Source organism: Caenorhabditis elegans, chromosome X, assembly GCF_000002985.6.
Source record: "Caenorhabditis elegans chromosome X".
NCBI lineage: Eukaryota > Metazoa > Nematoda > Chromadorea > Rhabditida > Rhabditidae > Caenorhabditis > Caenorhabditis elegans.
This window is the reverse complement of record NC_003284.9, coordinates 16,689,316-16,706,806: the sequence shown is the minus strand read 5'-3', so window position 1 is coordinate 16,706,806 and position 17,491 is coordinate 16,689,316. Positions and strand designations below refer to the sequence as shown.

Below are 17,491 nucleotides of genomic sequence, written 5' to 3'. Positions count from 1 at the left end.
AATGATGCTGGTTCAACCTGAAAAGTATTCCATCAAAGTATTCAGACTTGTTTACAGATCTAAATTTTTAGTAGGTATCAAATTAATTTTTCCGTCCATTGCAGCAATTGTAGGATCATTATTTTTCCTGCAATCGGCAATTGGTAAAGAATTCCAGCTTTCGGCAATCAGCGGCGGCTAAGAGACAATTTCGTTTTTTTTTTCAGATCAAATTTAGAAACTTTTTTAATGTACACCTTTCAATCATTGTCCCAAGTCAAATATTTCCTCCTCAACTGGAAATCTTTCCGTTATCTTTTTCATTTTTTTGTTGAGTGCATGCGCAGACACGAGGCTCCGCCCGTTTCTCATATCAGCTCACTTCAGTTACCTACTTTCAGTTTATTTTTATTTTTATTTTGCACTGCTTTGTAGAGTGCAGTTTCTTTATTTTCATTAAGTTGTTAAGATTTAATTATATGATCTTTTCAGATGAGCAACTCGGCAACTCCAACTCCAGTGTCTTTGCCAGAATTAAAATCCCCGTCTGCGGCCTCACCAGGCCATCCAATATTACCATCCAATCCTCCATCGCAGCCCGAATTGCCAGCTTCAATGTCACCGCTGGCGCCAATGTCGTATCCACTGTTTCCTGTGCCAGAAGCACACCTGGAACTCCATATTCCAGAAGGTTATGAAGACTGTGATCAAATCGTTTGTGATGTAAGAAATAAGAATGCGCAAACTACCCTAATAAACATGTTTTAGCAATCAAACGTCGTGGAAATCGGATTCACTGAAAATCGCTGGGTATTACTCGACCCTCGGAATGTAAGTTCAGAAGTTTTCGAATACAGCAAAAAGTTATAATGTTCAGCCGGGTCTTTCTGATAGCTTGCGAAAATCGGTCGAAGGCATCTATATGGACTTGGGGCTGAAGGACCACGTTTAATTGTATTCAATTTATTTTCCCATTCCCAATTTTGTTCATAGCAGGAACTTACTAATCCATCAACTTTTTATTGTATTAGAGACGTCTTCTCATATCCAAGTTATACTATCATTACCTCTTCCCAACTTCCTCTTTTTTAAATGTTTTCTACCTCCACAGAAAGGTTGAAAATTGTAAAGTTACTTTTATGTATCTGCGATAATTATATTTTAATCGACTTCGTTATAATAAAAACCGGCTCAGCTCTGCGCCTTAAGATTTATTGTTCTTCTATATCACAGAAAATAATTTCTCTGGCACATTACTAAAACTTTTCAGGAGTTATGAATCATCGGTAAGATCACTGATGCCTCTTTTGCACTCAAACTAAAACTATTTTTGGCTCTTTCGGTATTTCGAAAAATGGCGTAGCTTATATTTCTGATCTTCAGATTATCATGAACTATATTTGTTCTCTATGCTTTATGTCAGCGATTATCTCACGGTTGTCTGCACCTCTTTTATTTTCGAATCCCAAAATAAAAACAGAATGAGAGCTTCTCATTCTGTGTTCTGCTCAATTTGGGGTGGTTGTTTGATCTGATGGAAGTTCAATTTCAAAAAAATTATGTTTCTATTTTAGCGCTGCTAAAATAAAAATGAATAATGGGGAGGAAAACATAAATAACTGGAAATATCACTCAGAAGTATGAAATTTGTATGATTCATCGTTTATGTCCCAAATAAATCACATAAATTTTCAAGATTAGAATCATCAATTGCAACAATTATGACTTTTTGCTCGTGACCAAATAACACATGGGATTTAAATTTTTGTTTTATTCCATAATATTTGTTTTATTCCATAAAGGCTTGGCGCCCGAACCACATAGAGCGAAAGATGGTCCTTATAACGCGGCCGACAGATTTCGGGTTTCGCGTCGTAATATACAGCAGGCGGAGGTCGCCTCAATGCGGCTGCGGCAGGCGTTTTTGCACATGGATGGAAGCCTTAGTCCTCTCGCCCTCTTCAAATCCCAGATAGCTACACCTCACATCAGGGAATACCATGGGTCACAGATAACGAAATTTATAAAATGATAAGTAAAGCGAAATCCTCATGTTCACAAACATCCGATGGTGTTCCTTTTAAGTTCGTTTTTCACCATTGTGAATCCGATTTCAATACTCTTCGCTCACCAAATTACACAGAAACTGCCATAACCAAAAATTTAGGGGGTGGCATATAGAACTTGCACGCACTGTAGCAAAAATAATGCAAGTGAGGAAAATCGATAATGTGCGTCAGATTGCACGTGAAATTACATTTTCGAAGAAAAATGTTCAAAAAAACCAATTTTTTTGCGAAAAATATAGAAAGTCTTGAAGAAAGTGAGAAATTTAGAGGAAAATAAAAAAAATAAAGGAGTGAGAGTGAGATAATTAGAAAAATGAGAGGAGAGGACCATCGCTGTCACACTGCACACTGTGAGGAATATGTTTCGCAATAGAGTAACAGATTTTAGCTCTGTGTATTTGGAACAGTGCCATTTCTCAGTAGAAGAGCGCGTCAAAATGAGAGAGTGCGCGACAGTCAGACGCTGGATGAGAAAGAGTGTGCGAACGCGAGAGGGTGCGAGGCAAGGATACAGTGCGATGCAAGTAAATATAAGTGTACGTGCTGTCAGAATTTCATCAAAATGTCTAAATGTTTAAATTCGATATATTTTTGTTATTAGATTCTTATTGCTTTTTTTTGTAACTTCACAGCTCTAAATAATTTATAACGAATTTAAACAGCGGTTAACTATTTTTGGTAGTTTAGCTAAAATGATCAAAACTACAAGTTCAGATAATTTACGTTTAAAGTCTTCAAGAAAACGTGGTACCGAGAGATTGTGTATGGAATATTCGAAGATGAGTTCAGCTGGAGAGAAGGACTGGGTGACGAATCTACAAACCGGCCTAATCCGATAACGTATTAAGGGACCATCGGTTCATGAGAATGCCTACTTTCTGGCGCGAAACGAGTGGCAGTAGAGAGAACATGCGGAACGAGTGGCAGTAGAGAGAACATGCGGCGACGAGAGATTTAGGTGCCTTTGCTACGAGATATTCCCGCGCCAAAACGGTAGGCATTCTAATCATGGTTTCTCTCATGGTTTCTGACAGGGCTGCGCGGCAATCGGAAATTTTTCGGCAATTTTTTTATAATTGTAGTCCTATACTGTGTGAAAATTAATTCTGACTTTTCAAGAGTTCCGTCTTCTTCGACGCAGCTAAGATTCTCCAATATTATTTTATTTTCTCAAAGAAATATTCAGGCTTAAATAAAAGGTTCCATATCTGTAAATTCCTAAGAAAACTTTGTAAGAAAACCATATGAATTTTACAGGAGTTTATTTATATTATATTTAAAAATTAAGACTACAAATCATATAATAAATTGAAATCAATTATTCGAGTAAAACATGTCCATCCACAATGATATATTCAATCATAGACTGGAAGTCAAAATGCTCATGAGCCTGCACCAATTTGTCGACGATTCCTCGATTGTTCTCCCTCCCCATATCTTCATTAACGGCGTTCCGATAAATCTGGCGCATCCACATCATGTCCTGAGCAATCATATCCTTTGGATCATTCTCCTGAAAAAAAAACATTTTTTTTTGAATCCAAATGAAAGGAAACCTACAAATTGTACTTTGAGATCCAGCATCTCCTCCGCAGTATCACCCCACGAAAATCCACGCATCTTCATCAGTAAATACACCAGGGAAGACCAATCGTCATTTTGAGTTGGAGCAATTCCCAAAATAACGTTTACACTGTGTTGGCTGCAGCGGGAATAATCTATTCCATCCTGATGTCCTGGAAGTTGATTTCCATTTTGATCCTTGATTCTGATGGCTTTTCCAAAATCAATCAGCTTCAGAGTACACACCTGAAAAAATTCAGAATACATATTATTTAATGTTTCACTCTCAACTCACCTCATTTGAAAAAGTCACGACAACATTGTCTGCTTTCAGATCTCGATGAATGAAGCCTCTATCGTGAATGTAACACAGCGTATTTCCGAGAGTGTACGCTACTCGCATCAAATTGTTGAACGACAGCCGTCCTGGTGTCTGCTTCCCAATGTCACGAAGATTGCAGCCTTCCATGCTCATAACTGAAAAATATGAAATATTTAATTATGTCAAAAAAAGATCACCAACCAAGAATATTAGCAAAGTTGTCGTACAGTGTCGGAAGGTTTGGATGTGCACCGACCGACTTTTAGAAATTCACCTCATTCACATGCGAGTCATCTTTCCGTCCGAAATGTTTATCCATCGCCTTCACGACCTTCAGTTGGTTTCCTTCCTGTATATCTGCTACTTTCCAAACCACTCCGAAGCATCCTCGTCCGATACGAGAAATAAGTTTGTAGCGATTGGCGATAACGCAATCCTCAACTAACATTTGCCTGAAATAAGTTAATTGATGGTTTTTATTCAAAAAAGAAAATGAAACTCACATCATCCTGATGAATGAAAATTGAATAAAAACGGGTAGAAAGAAAAGTGCACGACCGATCTGTAGCTCGAAAAAAGCAAGAAGTGACTATGAGACTGATTTTTCTCCACAGGTTGACATTGACCTGACCTCACGCGAACACGTGGATTTTTATTTTTCATTCTTTTATCATTTTGTATCATTTTTTTCAGATTTTCTGAATTTGGCTTTGTCTGGCTGTAAGCTGTTTAGTCCATGTAAATGAATCTAAAAAATCTGAAAATTGTTGTCTGAAAGCCGAAAACTAGGTCAAATAGCCTATTTGGCTAGATGAGAAGTTAGTAGTAGTGTGGCTTTGTGGGTTTGGGTAATCAATTATGGGCTTTCAGATTTTTAAGCTTTCAGGTGCGTATTTAAGCCATGACCTAATTTTTTAAATGAAAATCAAACTATGTGCCCATGACTTTAGGGATAGGCGTAATCAAGTACGGACTTTCAGATTTTCACGTTTTCACTTCAACTTCAGTGCTTGTGCGTGATTGTGCGTACCCCCAAATTTTGTGAGTATTTGAAGACTTCAATTTTTTTGCAAATAACTATCGTGATATTTAAATTCAGGGTATCAAAAAACGTATAATCCCAAGTTTTCCTAATTTTTTTTTATTCAGATCCAACAAAGTTTTTTTTAATAAGGTCGAGCGTTTTTTAATTTTTTTAAACAATTCAAATCTTCATTTTTACCAATTTTTCTTATTTTCAAATGTTTAACCTTAAAAAGAAACTCACGGACAACTTTTGCCCTTCAACTTTTCTCACCTGATTTGAACAGTAATTCATTTCACAGCGCAATTTGGTGCGAAGTTTTTGGTCTATTTTCAACGAGCATGAGCTCATATCTGCGCTGTCAACTGATAAATCTTTTCTACAGTTATCTGAGAATATACCTGACACGTTTTGCTAACTGTTTCATACATGCAAACGCTGAGAAAAATATTTTCAGCCATTCACAGTCGACGAACACAGAACTTCTGATTTTGGTGAAAGTACTGAAAAATGTGTTCAACTATATTAAAAATTCATTGAGACTCATATTATCACATTTCGATTTTCAACCATTGGTCTTCCGACAGTTAATTGGCAGCAATGGAACAACGTAGATTGTTTGTCAACAAATGTGATTTTTGACGTTTGTGCATTAAATAAGTAAAATAAGTATTTAAACAAGTAAATACGTATACCGTCATTTGTGTTTTTGCATCTTTTGTTTTTTATTAACTTATCGGAAATGATGGGCGTCTGCGAGATTTACTGATTATTTTTTAACACTTTTTAACACTTTTCACACGAAACTTAGTCTTTGGTTAGTTTTTTAGCTTTAAAAATGTTAAATTCTTAATAAAAACGGTTTTGTTTTTAGTTGAGACGTGAATTTTTATTATTTGTATTATTTTTTACCCTTTTGAATGTTATCTGAAAAGCTTAAAATTGGTGCATTCGAAGTTTTTTATTGCTTTATTAGACTCAAAATTGTCTGCAAAGACTAAATATCATAATGAAATTTTTTGAAAACTTCTCAAAAAAAAACTAATGGCGGCTCAAAAAATGACCAAAAATTTGTTAAAATTGAAAATTTGAAAATTTGTCAGACTTTTCAATGTCGCAGCGTTTTCAAGTCGATTTAGGTACAATTAAGATCAATGGATGGCCAGATTTGGTAAAAATTGGTAACTTCTGGCCGTCCATCGACCTTACATGTACCTATATCGACTTGAAAACGAAATATAATTAGCTGGAACACCGAAAATTAGACGGCAATTTCAAAAAATTAGTTTCCAACCACTGCGACATTGAAAAGTCGGTAAAATTTGAACTTTTAACAAATTTTTGGTTATTTTTGAGCCGCCATAACTTTTTTTTGAGAAGTTCTCAAAAAGTTTCATTATTAATGTCGGCGTTTTCCGACAATTTTGAGTCTAATGAAGCAATAAAAAAAATTCGACTACACCACCTTTAAGAAATATAATTAGTCTTGAAATATTATGGGTTGTATTTTTATTCCCCCAAAACTATCGTATTATATTTAATATTACAGTCTCAGGTGTACTCGGTTAGTTGCAAACCTGGCAGCAACAATGGGCACATTATGAAAATGAAAATGCAGCTATTTTATTGATATTATAAATTTCAAACTAGACTACACCATTCTTGAAGTAAATTCTCAAATTTGTTTTATATAACTGCTGCTTTGCACCGGTCCTTTTCAAACTTGTTCACTTTCAGAACAATTGAACTGAAATTTTATTTTTCTCCTAAAAATTAAAAGTCTAGTTATTATACTTGTATATACAAACCTACGAACGCCTATGTTCCTGTTTTCATTCAGAACATTGATCACTAACACTCATCTCTGGTCCTTTATGCAAAAACTTTTCCTCCTTTTTTTGTTGACACCTTAATTTATATCGCCCTCTATGATTGTGTGAGTGTTGATCATTAATTGGTATCTTGTGTGGAACAGGAAGAGAAAGGAGGCCGACGAATCATGTTGTTTTATGGGTGGGTACGGAGTATAAAATTTGCAAGAAGATCTGCTTATTGCAAAAATAGACAGTCACGCGGCGTTGTTTTGGGTTTGTCTGATATGTTGGGTTTGTCTGATATGTCTTCAGTTTGTCTGATATGAAAATTGGTCATATTTGTGAATCATTTTTCTTATTGCTAATTTCTATTTTTAGAATATTTGTAATTCGATGTCTTTCATTTGTAATTCGATGTCTTTCATTCATTTTTTATTTAATTTATCTTATTTTTATTTTACTTTGCTATCTTGACATTATCCTCACCAATTCCCAAGCCAATACATTTTCAAAAACTTAAAACGCAATTTTCCACCAAACTCCAATAATCCTACAATAATCCTACAGCACCCCAACAGTACCTTGACACTATTCCCTACCAACTCCCGAGCCAACAATTCTTCAAAACGTTTTAAACTCAAAATTTCCTAAACTACAGTAACCCTACCGTATACCTACAATACTTCTACAGTACCACTACAGTACCTTGACATTATCCTCCAGCAACTCCCAACCCAATACCTCTTCTGTAGACAAAAACTCAATTTTTCCCAAACTACAGTAACCCTACCGTATACCTATAGTACTCCTACAGTACTACTACAGTACCTTGACATTATCCCCCACCAACTGCCAACCCAAAACCTCTTCTGTAGACAAAAACTCAATTTTTCCCAAACTACAGTAACCCTACCGTATACCTACAGTACTCCTACAGTACTACTACAGTACCTTGACATTATCCCTCACCAACTCTTAACCCAATATCTCTTCCAACTACAGAAAAGAGAGTTGAAACATCTAAGATCAAACTACAAACTACAAACGGACGGAAGGACACGCGCTTTATATAGTGTAAATTGATCTATAGTTTGATCTAAGCGACCTGTCTGCCCGGTTTAGTCTTACACACATTCTTCTCGCTTGCTTAGTGGCCCTCTTGTCACACCAATAACTTTATAGGGAGTCGAGCTCAGCCGCTTAAAATTGTGAAATGACAAGTTTTCAGCAAATATGACCACCTGGTCCATTCTGAAATCTGGTGGTACAATATAAATCTTTTTTTGGCCTGCATCTACTTATTTATAACCAACAATCTTTTGGTTTTTTGAGTGCAAATTCCCAAGAAAAAACGTTCATCTCACGACATTTTCAGTTTATTAAAATTTGATTAAAATTCTAAATTCATTTTTCTAAAGCTTTTGAATATTCCTGAGATACTATGTTTTTCTAAAACATAAAGATATGTTGAATAGGCCTATAATATGTATAAAACTTTGAGCAATTTGGGTGTGTGTTGATTGAGATTTTTAAAGAATAAACTTACATTAGCTTACAATTAGAAACCGAAATTACTTTAAATATGCTCAATTTCATTTCACAAAAACTGTCCTAATTGTGGAAAAATTAGCTCAAAACGCTCCCGATAAATAAAAAATTTGATTTGAAAAACGCACATTAGGATATTGTGGAAAATTTTCGCAAGTATTTTAAAATCGAATAAGGACCATTACAAAATTTTTTTTTGGGCGGCCATGCCCTTTCGAGTACTCGAGTAGAGAAGATTATTATTTGACTTGATTTGAATTGTATGGAATCGAATGATTCAGAATCGAGAGCATGTCGTAAACTTCATGCTGTCTACCGCCAAGATGCTAGCTTACAGACGCCCGCCACGACGCCCAGTGGTTTTACAAAAAAATAAATTTAATATAAGAATCTGTGCCAGGGAGAGAGAAAAAGAGACAACCAGTTCACGTAAGAAAAATCTGATTTCTGCCATTTTTTTTTCTCACGGAAAAAAACAATCATTTCGGCGTAACAGAATTTTTTGTTGCTATTTTGAAGAATAAAACACTTTTCGAATTTTTTTCAGCGTTGCCCCTTTTTTGCTAAGCTCCGATCATGTTGTAAAATCAAATTGCTAATAAAAACTATTTTTGTAGCCTACTAATTTTGGTAAATTTCTTGAAAATTATGTTCTTATCATGTACGAACTTTCATTTGAAAACTGACCATATTTTTTACTATCTGAAGTGGGCCTAACCGGAAGCAACTTATTTCAGTTGTCTGCATCATCTCCAACATAATAATTTAATCAGAAAATTATACCTATTAGAGGTAAAGAATATTGGTATTTTTGAAATAAAAGATCGTACATGATAACATGATTTTCCAGAAGTTCACCAAGTTTAGTAGAATACGAATTATCACCAATTCGATTTTTAAATAGTGGGCGGAGTTTAGAAAAAAAGGGGCGGTGGTGGAAAAAATATTCAAAAAAAATTTCGTCCTCAAAATGGCCAAAAAACAGTGGTAAAATTCTAGTACACCAAAATAATTTTTTTACGTGGGAGAAAAAGATTGCAAAAATCCGATTTTTCTCACGTGAACTGGTCGTCTCTCTTTCCCTTGCTCGAATTCATATATTAAATTAATTTTTTTATACCACCGGGCGTCGTGGCGGGCGTCTGTAAGCTAGCATATTGGCGGTAGACATCATGAAGTTTACGACATGCTCTCGATCACTGAATCATTCAATTCGATAAAAGTTAATCAATATTCTCTACTCGAAAGGGCACGGCCGCCAAAAAAAAATGTTTTTCCGGAACCCAATAAAATGCGCATTTCCATCTTTATTTTAGTAACTGTCGGAATTGTTTTGAGATTATTTTGAGTCAAATAACTTTATTTAAAGTAGGGCTCCCATGCGGTCGCCGCAGCGGCGCCTCCGCCGGCCTCAGCGGTCGCCGCGCCGGCCTCACGGCGTCACCCACTCCGCATATATAGTGAGGCGCGGACCTCTGAACATGTCGGCCGCTTTCAAACAACCACCTCTTCGCACTACGTTGCTCACACATCAAGCTACTCATTTCACGCTGAGCTGCGGAACACCGAACGTGTCGGCCGCTTCAAATAACTACCTCTCGCACTTCTTTTCACACACACAGCGGCGCGCGGCGTCGGCGTGCGGCCCGCATTTTGCGCCTCACTCAACAGGGAGCCCTAACTTAAAGATATTGTTGTAGTCAATTGAAAATTTAAAAAAAATACGTTTATTTTCTAAAAACCTCGATAAACAGAATAAATAAACTGTGAATTCAATTTCAAATTGAAAAGTTCTTAAATATGTTTTGAATCAAAAATATTAAAAAAAAAGTCACAAATTAACCAAAACAAATATCTGAACAAAGCTTAACCCTGCCCATAAAAGACCCCCTTATTTATATTTTCACATAACATTTTTCTCCCAATCTCTCTGCACAAGTTAGTCACACGTTGAGCTCACGTTTGAATGAGACTAATCCTTTCCCCCTTATTTTCGTATTTCTATCTTTTTGCTTTTTTTTAGATGTTTTCTTCTTCATCTTCACTCTTACGTTACGCCCTAATCATGTCGTCTCATGCAGCTTTCTTGATTCTGACATATGATGCACTTTAGTGGAACTCGCATCATCTCATCTCCGATTTTGGATCCAATGTCTATTCAACATCATAGTTTCCCACCACTCTTGAATGTAGAATGTTTCCTGCAATGAATTAAAAATCTTTCACACTTTTAAAAAAATACATTGTACACGCGCTTACTTCCGCGCGGAACCTCGAAAGTGTCGGTCGCTGCCAAAACTACTTTTCGGAAGCCCTCACCTGATGTCTGAAACATGGGTCGCCCAATTTTCAAGGTAGATAAAATTTTAAGAATTTTCAATAATTATTAAAAAAAAAAACACTTGTGCAATTTCAATCCAGTGACAATGCCCGTTTCCTACATTTCTTGATAATCCCCATTTGATCCAAAGATTTGAACAAATTCCAGGCTTATAAGTAAAGTTTAGCTTTAAGCATGTTAGTGTGAATTTTTGTCTTCACATTTCCGAATTGAACTCGTTGCACCTGTTGCAAACCAAGCATACATCATTCTCCGGTTCTATTTCAAATTTCGAATGTTTCAGAAATAGGATTATCAGACACAGCACTACTGAAAATAATTTTTCTAAAAAACACAAAAATTTTTTAACATCAGAAAGCTTAGCGAACGATTTTTCGAATAGCGTATTATAAAAGTTGACACCGAAAAAAGTGCTATCAAAATCATTTTCTAACGGCATGCCTTCTAGACTACAGTTCCAAGAAATAACAACATGTACAATATAAGAGCAAAATTTAAAATGGCAGGCACTTACTGACTTTGGCTGGCACACTAATATGCTACTTGAACATACAAAAATTTGAAATTCCACAATTCCCTCAATAAAGTTTTAAAACTCGAAGAATTTTTTTTGCAAACGATAGCCCTTCCCAATAGTGCCCTTGCACTGTATTCGCTGCATTGTCTGTTCCTGATAAAGCCTGCCCCCAGAACATAGTGCAATCAATCTTCTTTGAATTTTTTATCAATTGCCTCAGACAACAGTCTCTTATCATCTGTTTCCATTAGATTTTGCGAACCTATGATGGGTTAAGTGAAATAGACACGTAAAAGGGAATGTTACAAACAGTTCCAATTTGCAAAATGATAGGTTCTCAAAGATAGAGAAGTTTTCCTTTTTGAACATTTTTCTCCATAATTTGATTTCGTGATTACTTTTCTTCGTCCATAAAGCCAGAAATTAATGTGCAAAGCATTTTACAACGGATCTATGCTCACAGCTGAAAAATACAATTTCGTGTACCTTTTACAGCACTTTGTGTTTTTCTGCTAATGATCGCAGCACACTCACTGTGTTCTGATTGCAGACGTGGCTAACAAAAAAAGCTTTAATGTGAATTTTAGTTCCAAACAACGAAATTTTATTTCAATTGAGAAAAAATAGGTGTCAACTTTATCTAGACATTCTTGCAAATTTCGAACTACTTGAAATGTTCTCCTAATCTCTTTGTATATTTTTTTTATACTTTTTGTATTGTATATCATTTTTTAAACGTTTTCCAAAAAATGGATATTTTTAACAAACATTTTAAATTTTGCAAATTGGTCGATGACGCAACTGTTGGAACTTAATTTCTAATTTAACAATCACACTTTGATTCAATTTTAGATATTTCATCACGTGCTGTTTTGAAGAATATTTTTTAGAAGTGAGTGCACAGATATGATACAAGATTGTGCACCCATGAGTTACGACACTGACAAGTTTTTTTTTTCAAAACTTTGATCCACCACAACTTTTTTTGAGAAAGTTTTTGAGCAAAATAATAAGAATCAAATAACGGTACTTATGGGCTTTGTTTCCTCCAAAATGGAGGAGGTGTTATGCCATCTTCTGCCAGTAAGTAGAATTGGCAATGTGCCAAGTATATAGCGGCCTAGTTGGTGCATCTGAAAAGAGCGTGAGGGAGAGGAGGTGTTATGCCATCTTCCAACTGTAAGTAGCATTGGCAATGTGCCAAGTATTTAGCAGCAAAGTTGATACGTCTACCATTTCGCCATAATCTTTAACCTGACGTTTTGGTCGGAAGGCACTTGGATGTGAATTTAAGTAGCGGTATCTGATTAGGAGTTGGTGAGGACATTGTTGCGGGTGTAAAAGTTACACTAAATTAAACACATTAAATACTAAAACTATTCCGAAAACAATCAGGAACATTTTGAAATTTTGAAGCTATTTTGCAGCTTTCAGAATTTTGTTAAAAAGTGTGATAATTTATTAATCTCAGCCAAGAAGAATTTTTTTGTAACTTTCCATCTATACACTTCTGAATACACTTCTTTCGTAGACGTTTGAAAAACTAGACTTTTTTTCTCCCAACTTTTGTACTTCTTCCTCATTGTACTGCTCTCATCTCATTAATTTTTAAACACTCCATTTTTAGCGCTCCATATGGAGTTCGTGCTCGCCACGAGGACTCACCAGATACATTTTTGTTTCAGCTGGAAAAGTATGTATGCATGTGTGCGGTGTACCAGACGTTTTCAGCGATCAAGAAGCTTTGAAGATGTACCGAATATGTGCACACTTTCCGGCTGTCATTTATGAGACTACTCACATCCTACATGTGTGCGTGCCCTTTCAATTCATATCTCATGACAAAGAAGAGGGAAGAGTAGGAGGAAATATGAAGCAATTGTAGAAAACATCCAAAATCCAACAGTTTTCTGAAAAATTATTTTTTTGCTACAAAGCTCTTGCTCCGAGGAGAGTCATCTCTTCTATGCTCGTCGTGCTCCTCGTTTCTTTTTGCTAACTAATCTACTAAGCTCACATAAAATATAGAGATAAGATATGGGGGGGGGGGGGGGGGGGACTAGCTACACATGCTCCCTCCATATTCATCTATTAATTTCTCTCAATTTCGCACCAGCCCTCTTTTCTCTGCTCCCAACTGCACGTTTCCGCCTTCCGTCTGCAGATGCAATTTTTTGAATTCATAACTTTGCTCGCGGCTATTCGATTAAAAAGCTGATTCCTCTATGCAATCTTTTAAGGCACGAGTTTTGCCAAACAACGTAAGCAAAAAATGAAATAAACATAATTCTGCAGTAGTGTATGTAGTTTGCTCTGTGAGGTTTTGCTTGGATACACTTTTATCTCAGGCACTAGCCTGAAACGTTTATTAGATGTATTTCACCAAAACTTAATTCTATTGAATACGTTTTTCCAGTTCTTGTGTAGTCGATTTGTGGTACAGAATTTCGTAAAGTAAAATTATTCTAGCGCTATTTTTGGCTTTTGAGTTTTGTAGCACCTTTATAGGGATCGCTTGAAAAATGTTATTTTTGAATAGGATAATACACCTTTTCTTAGTACTGCAGAGTTACTGTAGCGGTAGTCTTGAGCAATAATACACCTAATTTATTTTTAAAAAAATTTAAAGTTGCCTAAGTTCGACCAAACTGTCGGATTTAAGAAACTTTTTTTCATTTTTTTTTTCGCGCAAGCTTGTGTGTCACATTCTTCAAAATTTTATTATTTGAAACAATACCGTGAGTCAATGTGATCATTTTTGTTCTAGACGCTGTCATGTATGAAAACCTTGTTTCTTTTTGCTTGTTTTTTGTTCATTGCCGTCATTATGTACGTTTCTCTCATCAACTCGGTTGGAATGACTCACAGAAAAAAATATCATAAAATTTTTGAAGCTGATTTTTGGTTGTTAACATTTTAGCTCGAGTATGTTTGTTGCAAGCTATAAGCTAGTCAGAACTACGGATTATTGTTGAATATGTCATTTTACTTTCGGATTTTTGAGCCTAATCCTCTTCCACCTTCAATCGGTCTGTCTTATTTCACACTTCATTTGCCAGCATTTCCATTGAACTGAAACTAAAATCTTAGGGTCACCGCGTTTACACAACAATTTTAAGCAGATATTAGTGGCCACGAGATTTTAAAATTTTTATTAAACTCATTTCAACACGATAGCTCTCACTATGTATATTTTCAGAGATTTTCTTGCCTTATGTGTGCAAAATTATAATCATGTGCCTAGTACTGATATAACTTCAGCTGTTTTTGTGGGATAAGATAGAGCTATTTTTGAAAATCGGTGTCTAACAAAAAGCCGATAGACTGATTAACAGTAGTATTCTAAAGCTGATATTTTGAGCTCTAATGATCCATAATTCAATACGTCAGATTCTTGAAGTTTAAGGTGCCAGTATATATCTTATTACTTTTCTTTTGTATTCAGCAGTTTGAAAAATTCACTCTTTTCCTAACACCTTGAAAACTTAGATTCAATGTGTTTTTCTGTGTAACTATCTAATCGAATCAAGAATATATGGAAAGTTGATATGTGGATCTCAATTGTAAGTACTTTAACAAAAGGTAGCTGTAGACTATGACAATATTAGTTTTCATATGTATACAAAAAATTCTGAACGTTGATTCTCTCCTAAGTATTCAGAAAACCAACTTTTCTCTGCCTCACTGCATTTTGTCTCCCCCCAGAAATATGTTCTTCAGTATGTAGTTCTCTTCCTGCTTTGCATGTCTTTTTTTTTGCAAACTGAACTTTAAATACTTACCCATGGTCCCAGCTTTCTCACTCTCTATTTGAAAACGTTGTCTGGCTAGAGTCGGCTGCTCTCGCTTTTTCCCACTCCTCCCAGAGATAAAAAGTGGAGGAGGAGGTGGAGGAACATTGCATCGTCCAAACCGCACCCGGCGGCGTTTTTTTTTTCGCTACTCAGTATTTCTGCAGACGTACTTGAATGCTTTTTTTTGCTGATTCTGCAATGTTCAACTTGAAACGAGAAACATTTGACTAGATAAGATTGAGTAATTGTAATCGTAGAGCTTCTAGAATTTTGGGAACTTTGTTCGAATAGGTTGCTACTTAGAATGCTTACAAATTTTATCACTCTTATCGAAACTACATAATTATCGGTGCTTGTGTATTACACTTGCTCAAAAATTTGTAAAAAATTGATTAACGATAATCGCCTAAATTTAGAGCTCCCAGCTGAGTGAGGCGCGAAATGTGGGCCTCACGCCGGCTTCACGCCGACGCCTCACGCCGCTGTGTGTGCAATGAACTGCGAAAGGCAGTTATTTGGAGCGGCCGACACGTTCGAGGTTCCGCAGCTTGGCGTGAATCAAGTAGCTCTGTGTGTGCGCAACGAAGTGCGAAGAGGTGGTTGTTTGGAAGCTGCCGACACGTTAGGGGCTCCGCGCCGCACTAAACATTTGGATACATGCGGCGTGAGTGACGCCGAGAGGCCGGCGCGTCGACCGCCGAAGCCGACGGAGGCGCCGTTGCGGCGACCTCATGGGAGCCCTACCTAAATGTGAAAATGTTTGAATAAAAGTTCACATTATGTGCTTTAAAGATTCAAAAATTGCTTCAAAAATCCCACTTTCCTCGAAATATATGCACTATTTTTCTTCAAATCTTCATTCTCAGAACTTCAAATCGTCTTCTATTTGTGGACATTTCTCTTCTACAATTAGGAGATGTTCTACTTTTCTAGTTTTTCTGTGTATACCCACACATATTTGCCTTTCAGACCATCATGTCTCAGAACGTGAAGCACAACGATTCCAACAACAACTCCGTCAACCAGGTTGTTAGATTCTGAAACGAACAGAGTGTTGAACGTGTTTTCTTGCAGACAGATAACTCTTCAGGCTACCAAGAATGCCTGAAACGAAAAACAGGCACAGCAAAAGAGGTTCCAGCCAAAAAAGCAAAAGAGGAGATTTTCGCCAAGCCCTCTCCATCAAAACCAGCTCCCTCGGCAGATACCATGGTATTGAGCTCACATTACCTAAAATTTCACAATTTGTTTCTGTTATAGGGAATTGAGACACCGATGGAACCAGATTATATGCGCCTTCCAAAAGGTTTCAATTTGGGGAACTTGGCTCGTGAGAAATTTGCAGTGAGTTTTGAAATTATTTTTAATTTAATACTTTGAGTGCTTTTTTTCTAGTTTAGTATTAGAAAATCATATTTTCTTAATGAGCAGAAATGTGAGCTGTCTCACTGGTTTAATTAATATGTTGACTATAAGAATTTTTGCAAAAATGCATTGCAACTTCAGTTTTTTTTTTCCAAAATGTCATTTATTGCTGATAAGATTATTTATGATTTCAATGAAAAACTGTTCAACTCAAATTCTGACAGCCCGAATTTTCTCTATCAACGGAGCACATTTTTTCCTCTGATAACTAAACTTTTCAAATTAAAGATATTATCAGAAAATGATCACTTTTATTATTCAACTCTGAATACGAATGCAAATTCATGCGCCGCCCCAGAGCTTCATCACTCTCCTGGTCGCCGTTCTCTATTCTGAGCAGCCGTGATCAGGTGGCCGAGTGGTTAAGGCGATGGACTGCTAATCCATTGGGGTTTCCCCGCGTGAGTTCGAATCTCATCCTGATCGGATTTCTTTTGCATTGTTCGATAAATCAGATTATTCAGTTATAATTCTTTTTAAGACTTTGAAACACATTTTTAGATCTTTCCTAAATTGTTTTAGAGCATAATTTCTGGAAATTCCAATTATTGCGCAGAAAATTTGTGAGAAGCATGAATAAAACTATCTATAATTTCAGGGAATCGTGATGGCAGACTTATACGATCGCTACGAAATTCAAATCTACTGCAGACTTTTTGAGCACTTTTCCTACTTCCCTATCTACAAATTTGAAGACGACACTTGGGTTCCGGCCCACGAACACGCTTTCAAAGAAGTCATCCGGTTCCGCACTCCACCCTCAGTTCTAATGCAATTGGCTCGGCGAGCTTAAGTGAATCCCAGTTGCATATCAATCTTTATTATAATATTTTGTGTTCAAATCCCTGTGCTTTGATTTTTTCTAATTTTCCTTGACATTCCCCTCCTCCCACTTCACACATATTATCTTGATTTCAAAAATACATCCACACTGTTCTATATTCCCACTTCTTGGCAATTTCAAAAAGCTTTTGGCTTGCTTAAAAATATCACACATCCATGTCGGATTATTTATTTTTGTAAATGAGCAAAAAAAAATCAACAAAAATTTAATTTGTTTTGAAATCTCTATCATGAAGCACAATCTAATAGTAA

The 17,491-nt window shown here is 36.2% G+C and overlaps 2 protein-coding genes and 5 non-coding genes across 7 annotated transcripts; 3 read left to right on the top strand and 4 right to left on the bottom strand.

Annotated features, from left to right (window-relative positions):
- Window positions 1–3,366: 3,366 nt before the first annotated feature.
- On the bottom strand, window positions 3,367–4,365 carry F22H10.1 (non-specific serine/threonine protein kinase; the record flags this gene model as incomplete). The annotated part of the gene is made up of 4 exons (NM_078297.4): window positions 4,135–4,365; window positions 3,907–4,088; window positions 3,609–3,857; window positions 3,367–3,561 (listed from the first exon to the last, which is right to left on the bottom strand). The coding sequence occupies exons 2-4, from the start codon at window positions 4,084–4,086 to the stop codon at window positions 3,367–3,369; spliced, it is 624 nt and encodes a 207-aa protein (NP_510698.2). The 5' UTR covers window positions 4,087–4,088; window positions 4,135–4,365.
- A 4,143-nt stretch (window positions 4,366–8,508) lies between these two features.
- F22H10.10 lies at window positions 8,509–8,676 on the bottom strand. Its single transcript, NR_102251.1, has one exon. It is a non-coding gene; the product is annotated as an Unclassified non-coding RNA F22H10.10 (non-coding RNA).
- Window positions 8,677–9,635: 959 nt separating this feature from the next.
- Window positions 9,636–9,656, top strand: 21ur-15487. The gene has a single exon (NR_072913.1).
- A 5,814-nt stretch (window positions 9,657–15,470) lies between these two features.
- F22H10.6 (HSF_DOMAIN domain-containing protein) lies at window positions 15,471–17,491 on the top strand. The gene is made up of 4 exons (NM_078296.9): window positions 15,471–15,997; window positions 16,046–16,183; window positions 16,232–16,315; window positions 16,995–17,491. Exons 1-4 carry the CDS (start codon window positions 15,947–15,949, stop codon window positions 17,187–17,189), a joined length of 468 nt encoding a protein of 155 aa, NP_510697.2. The 5' UTR covers window positions 15,471–15,946; the 3' UTR covers window positions 17,190–17,491.
- Window positions 16,472–16,492, bottom strand: 21ur-12708. Its single transcript, NR_072912.1, has one exon.
- Window positions 16,739–16,832, bottom strand: F22H10.9. The gene has a single exon (NR_072911.1). It is a non-coding gene; the product is annotated as an Unclassified non-coding RNA F22H10.9 (non-coding RNA).
- Window positions 16,741–16,822, top strand: F22H10.t1. Its single transcript has one exon. It is a non-coding gene; the product is annotated as a tRNA-Ser (tRNA).

What these genes read in the sequence shown, in the direction of transcription:
- F22H10.6 (NM_078296.9), top strand. Translation starts at nt 15,947, where the DNA reads ATGTCTCAGAACGTGAAGCACAACGATTCCAACAACAACTCCGTCAAC. An exon ending in ACAACAACTCCGTCAACCAG is followed by an intron (nt 15,998 to 16,045) that starts GTTGTTAGATTC and finishes GTTTTCTTGCAG; the next exon opens with ACAGATAACTCTTCAGGCTA. An exon ending in TGGCTCGTGAGAAATTTGCA is followed by an intron (nt 16,316 to 16,994) that starts GTGAGTTTTGAA and finishes CTATAATTTCAG; the next exon opens with GGAATCGTGATGGCAGACTT.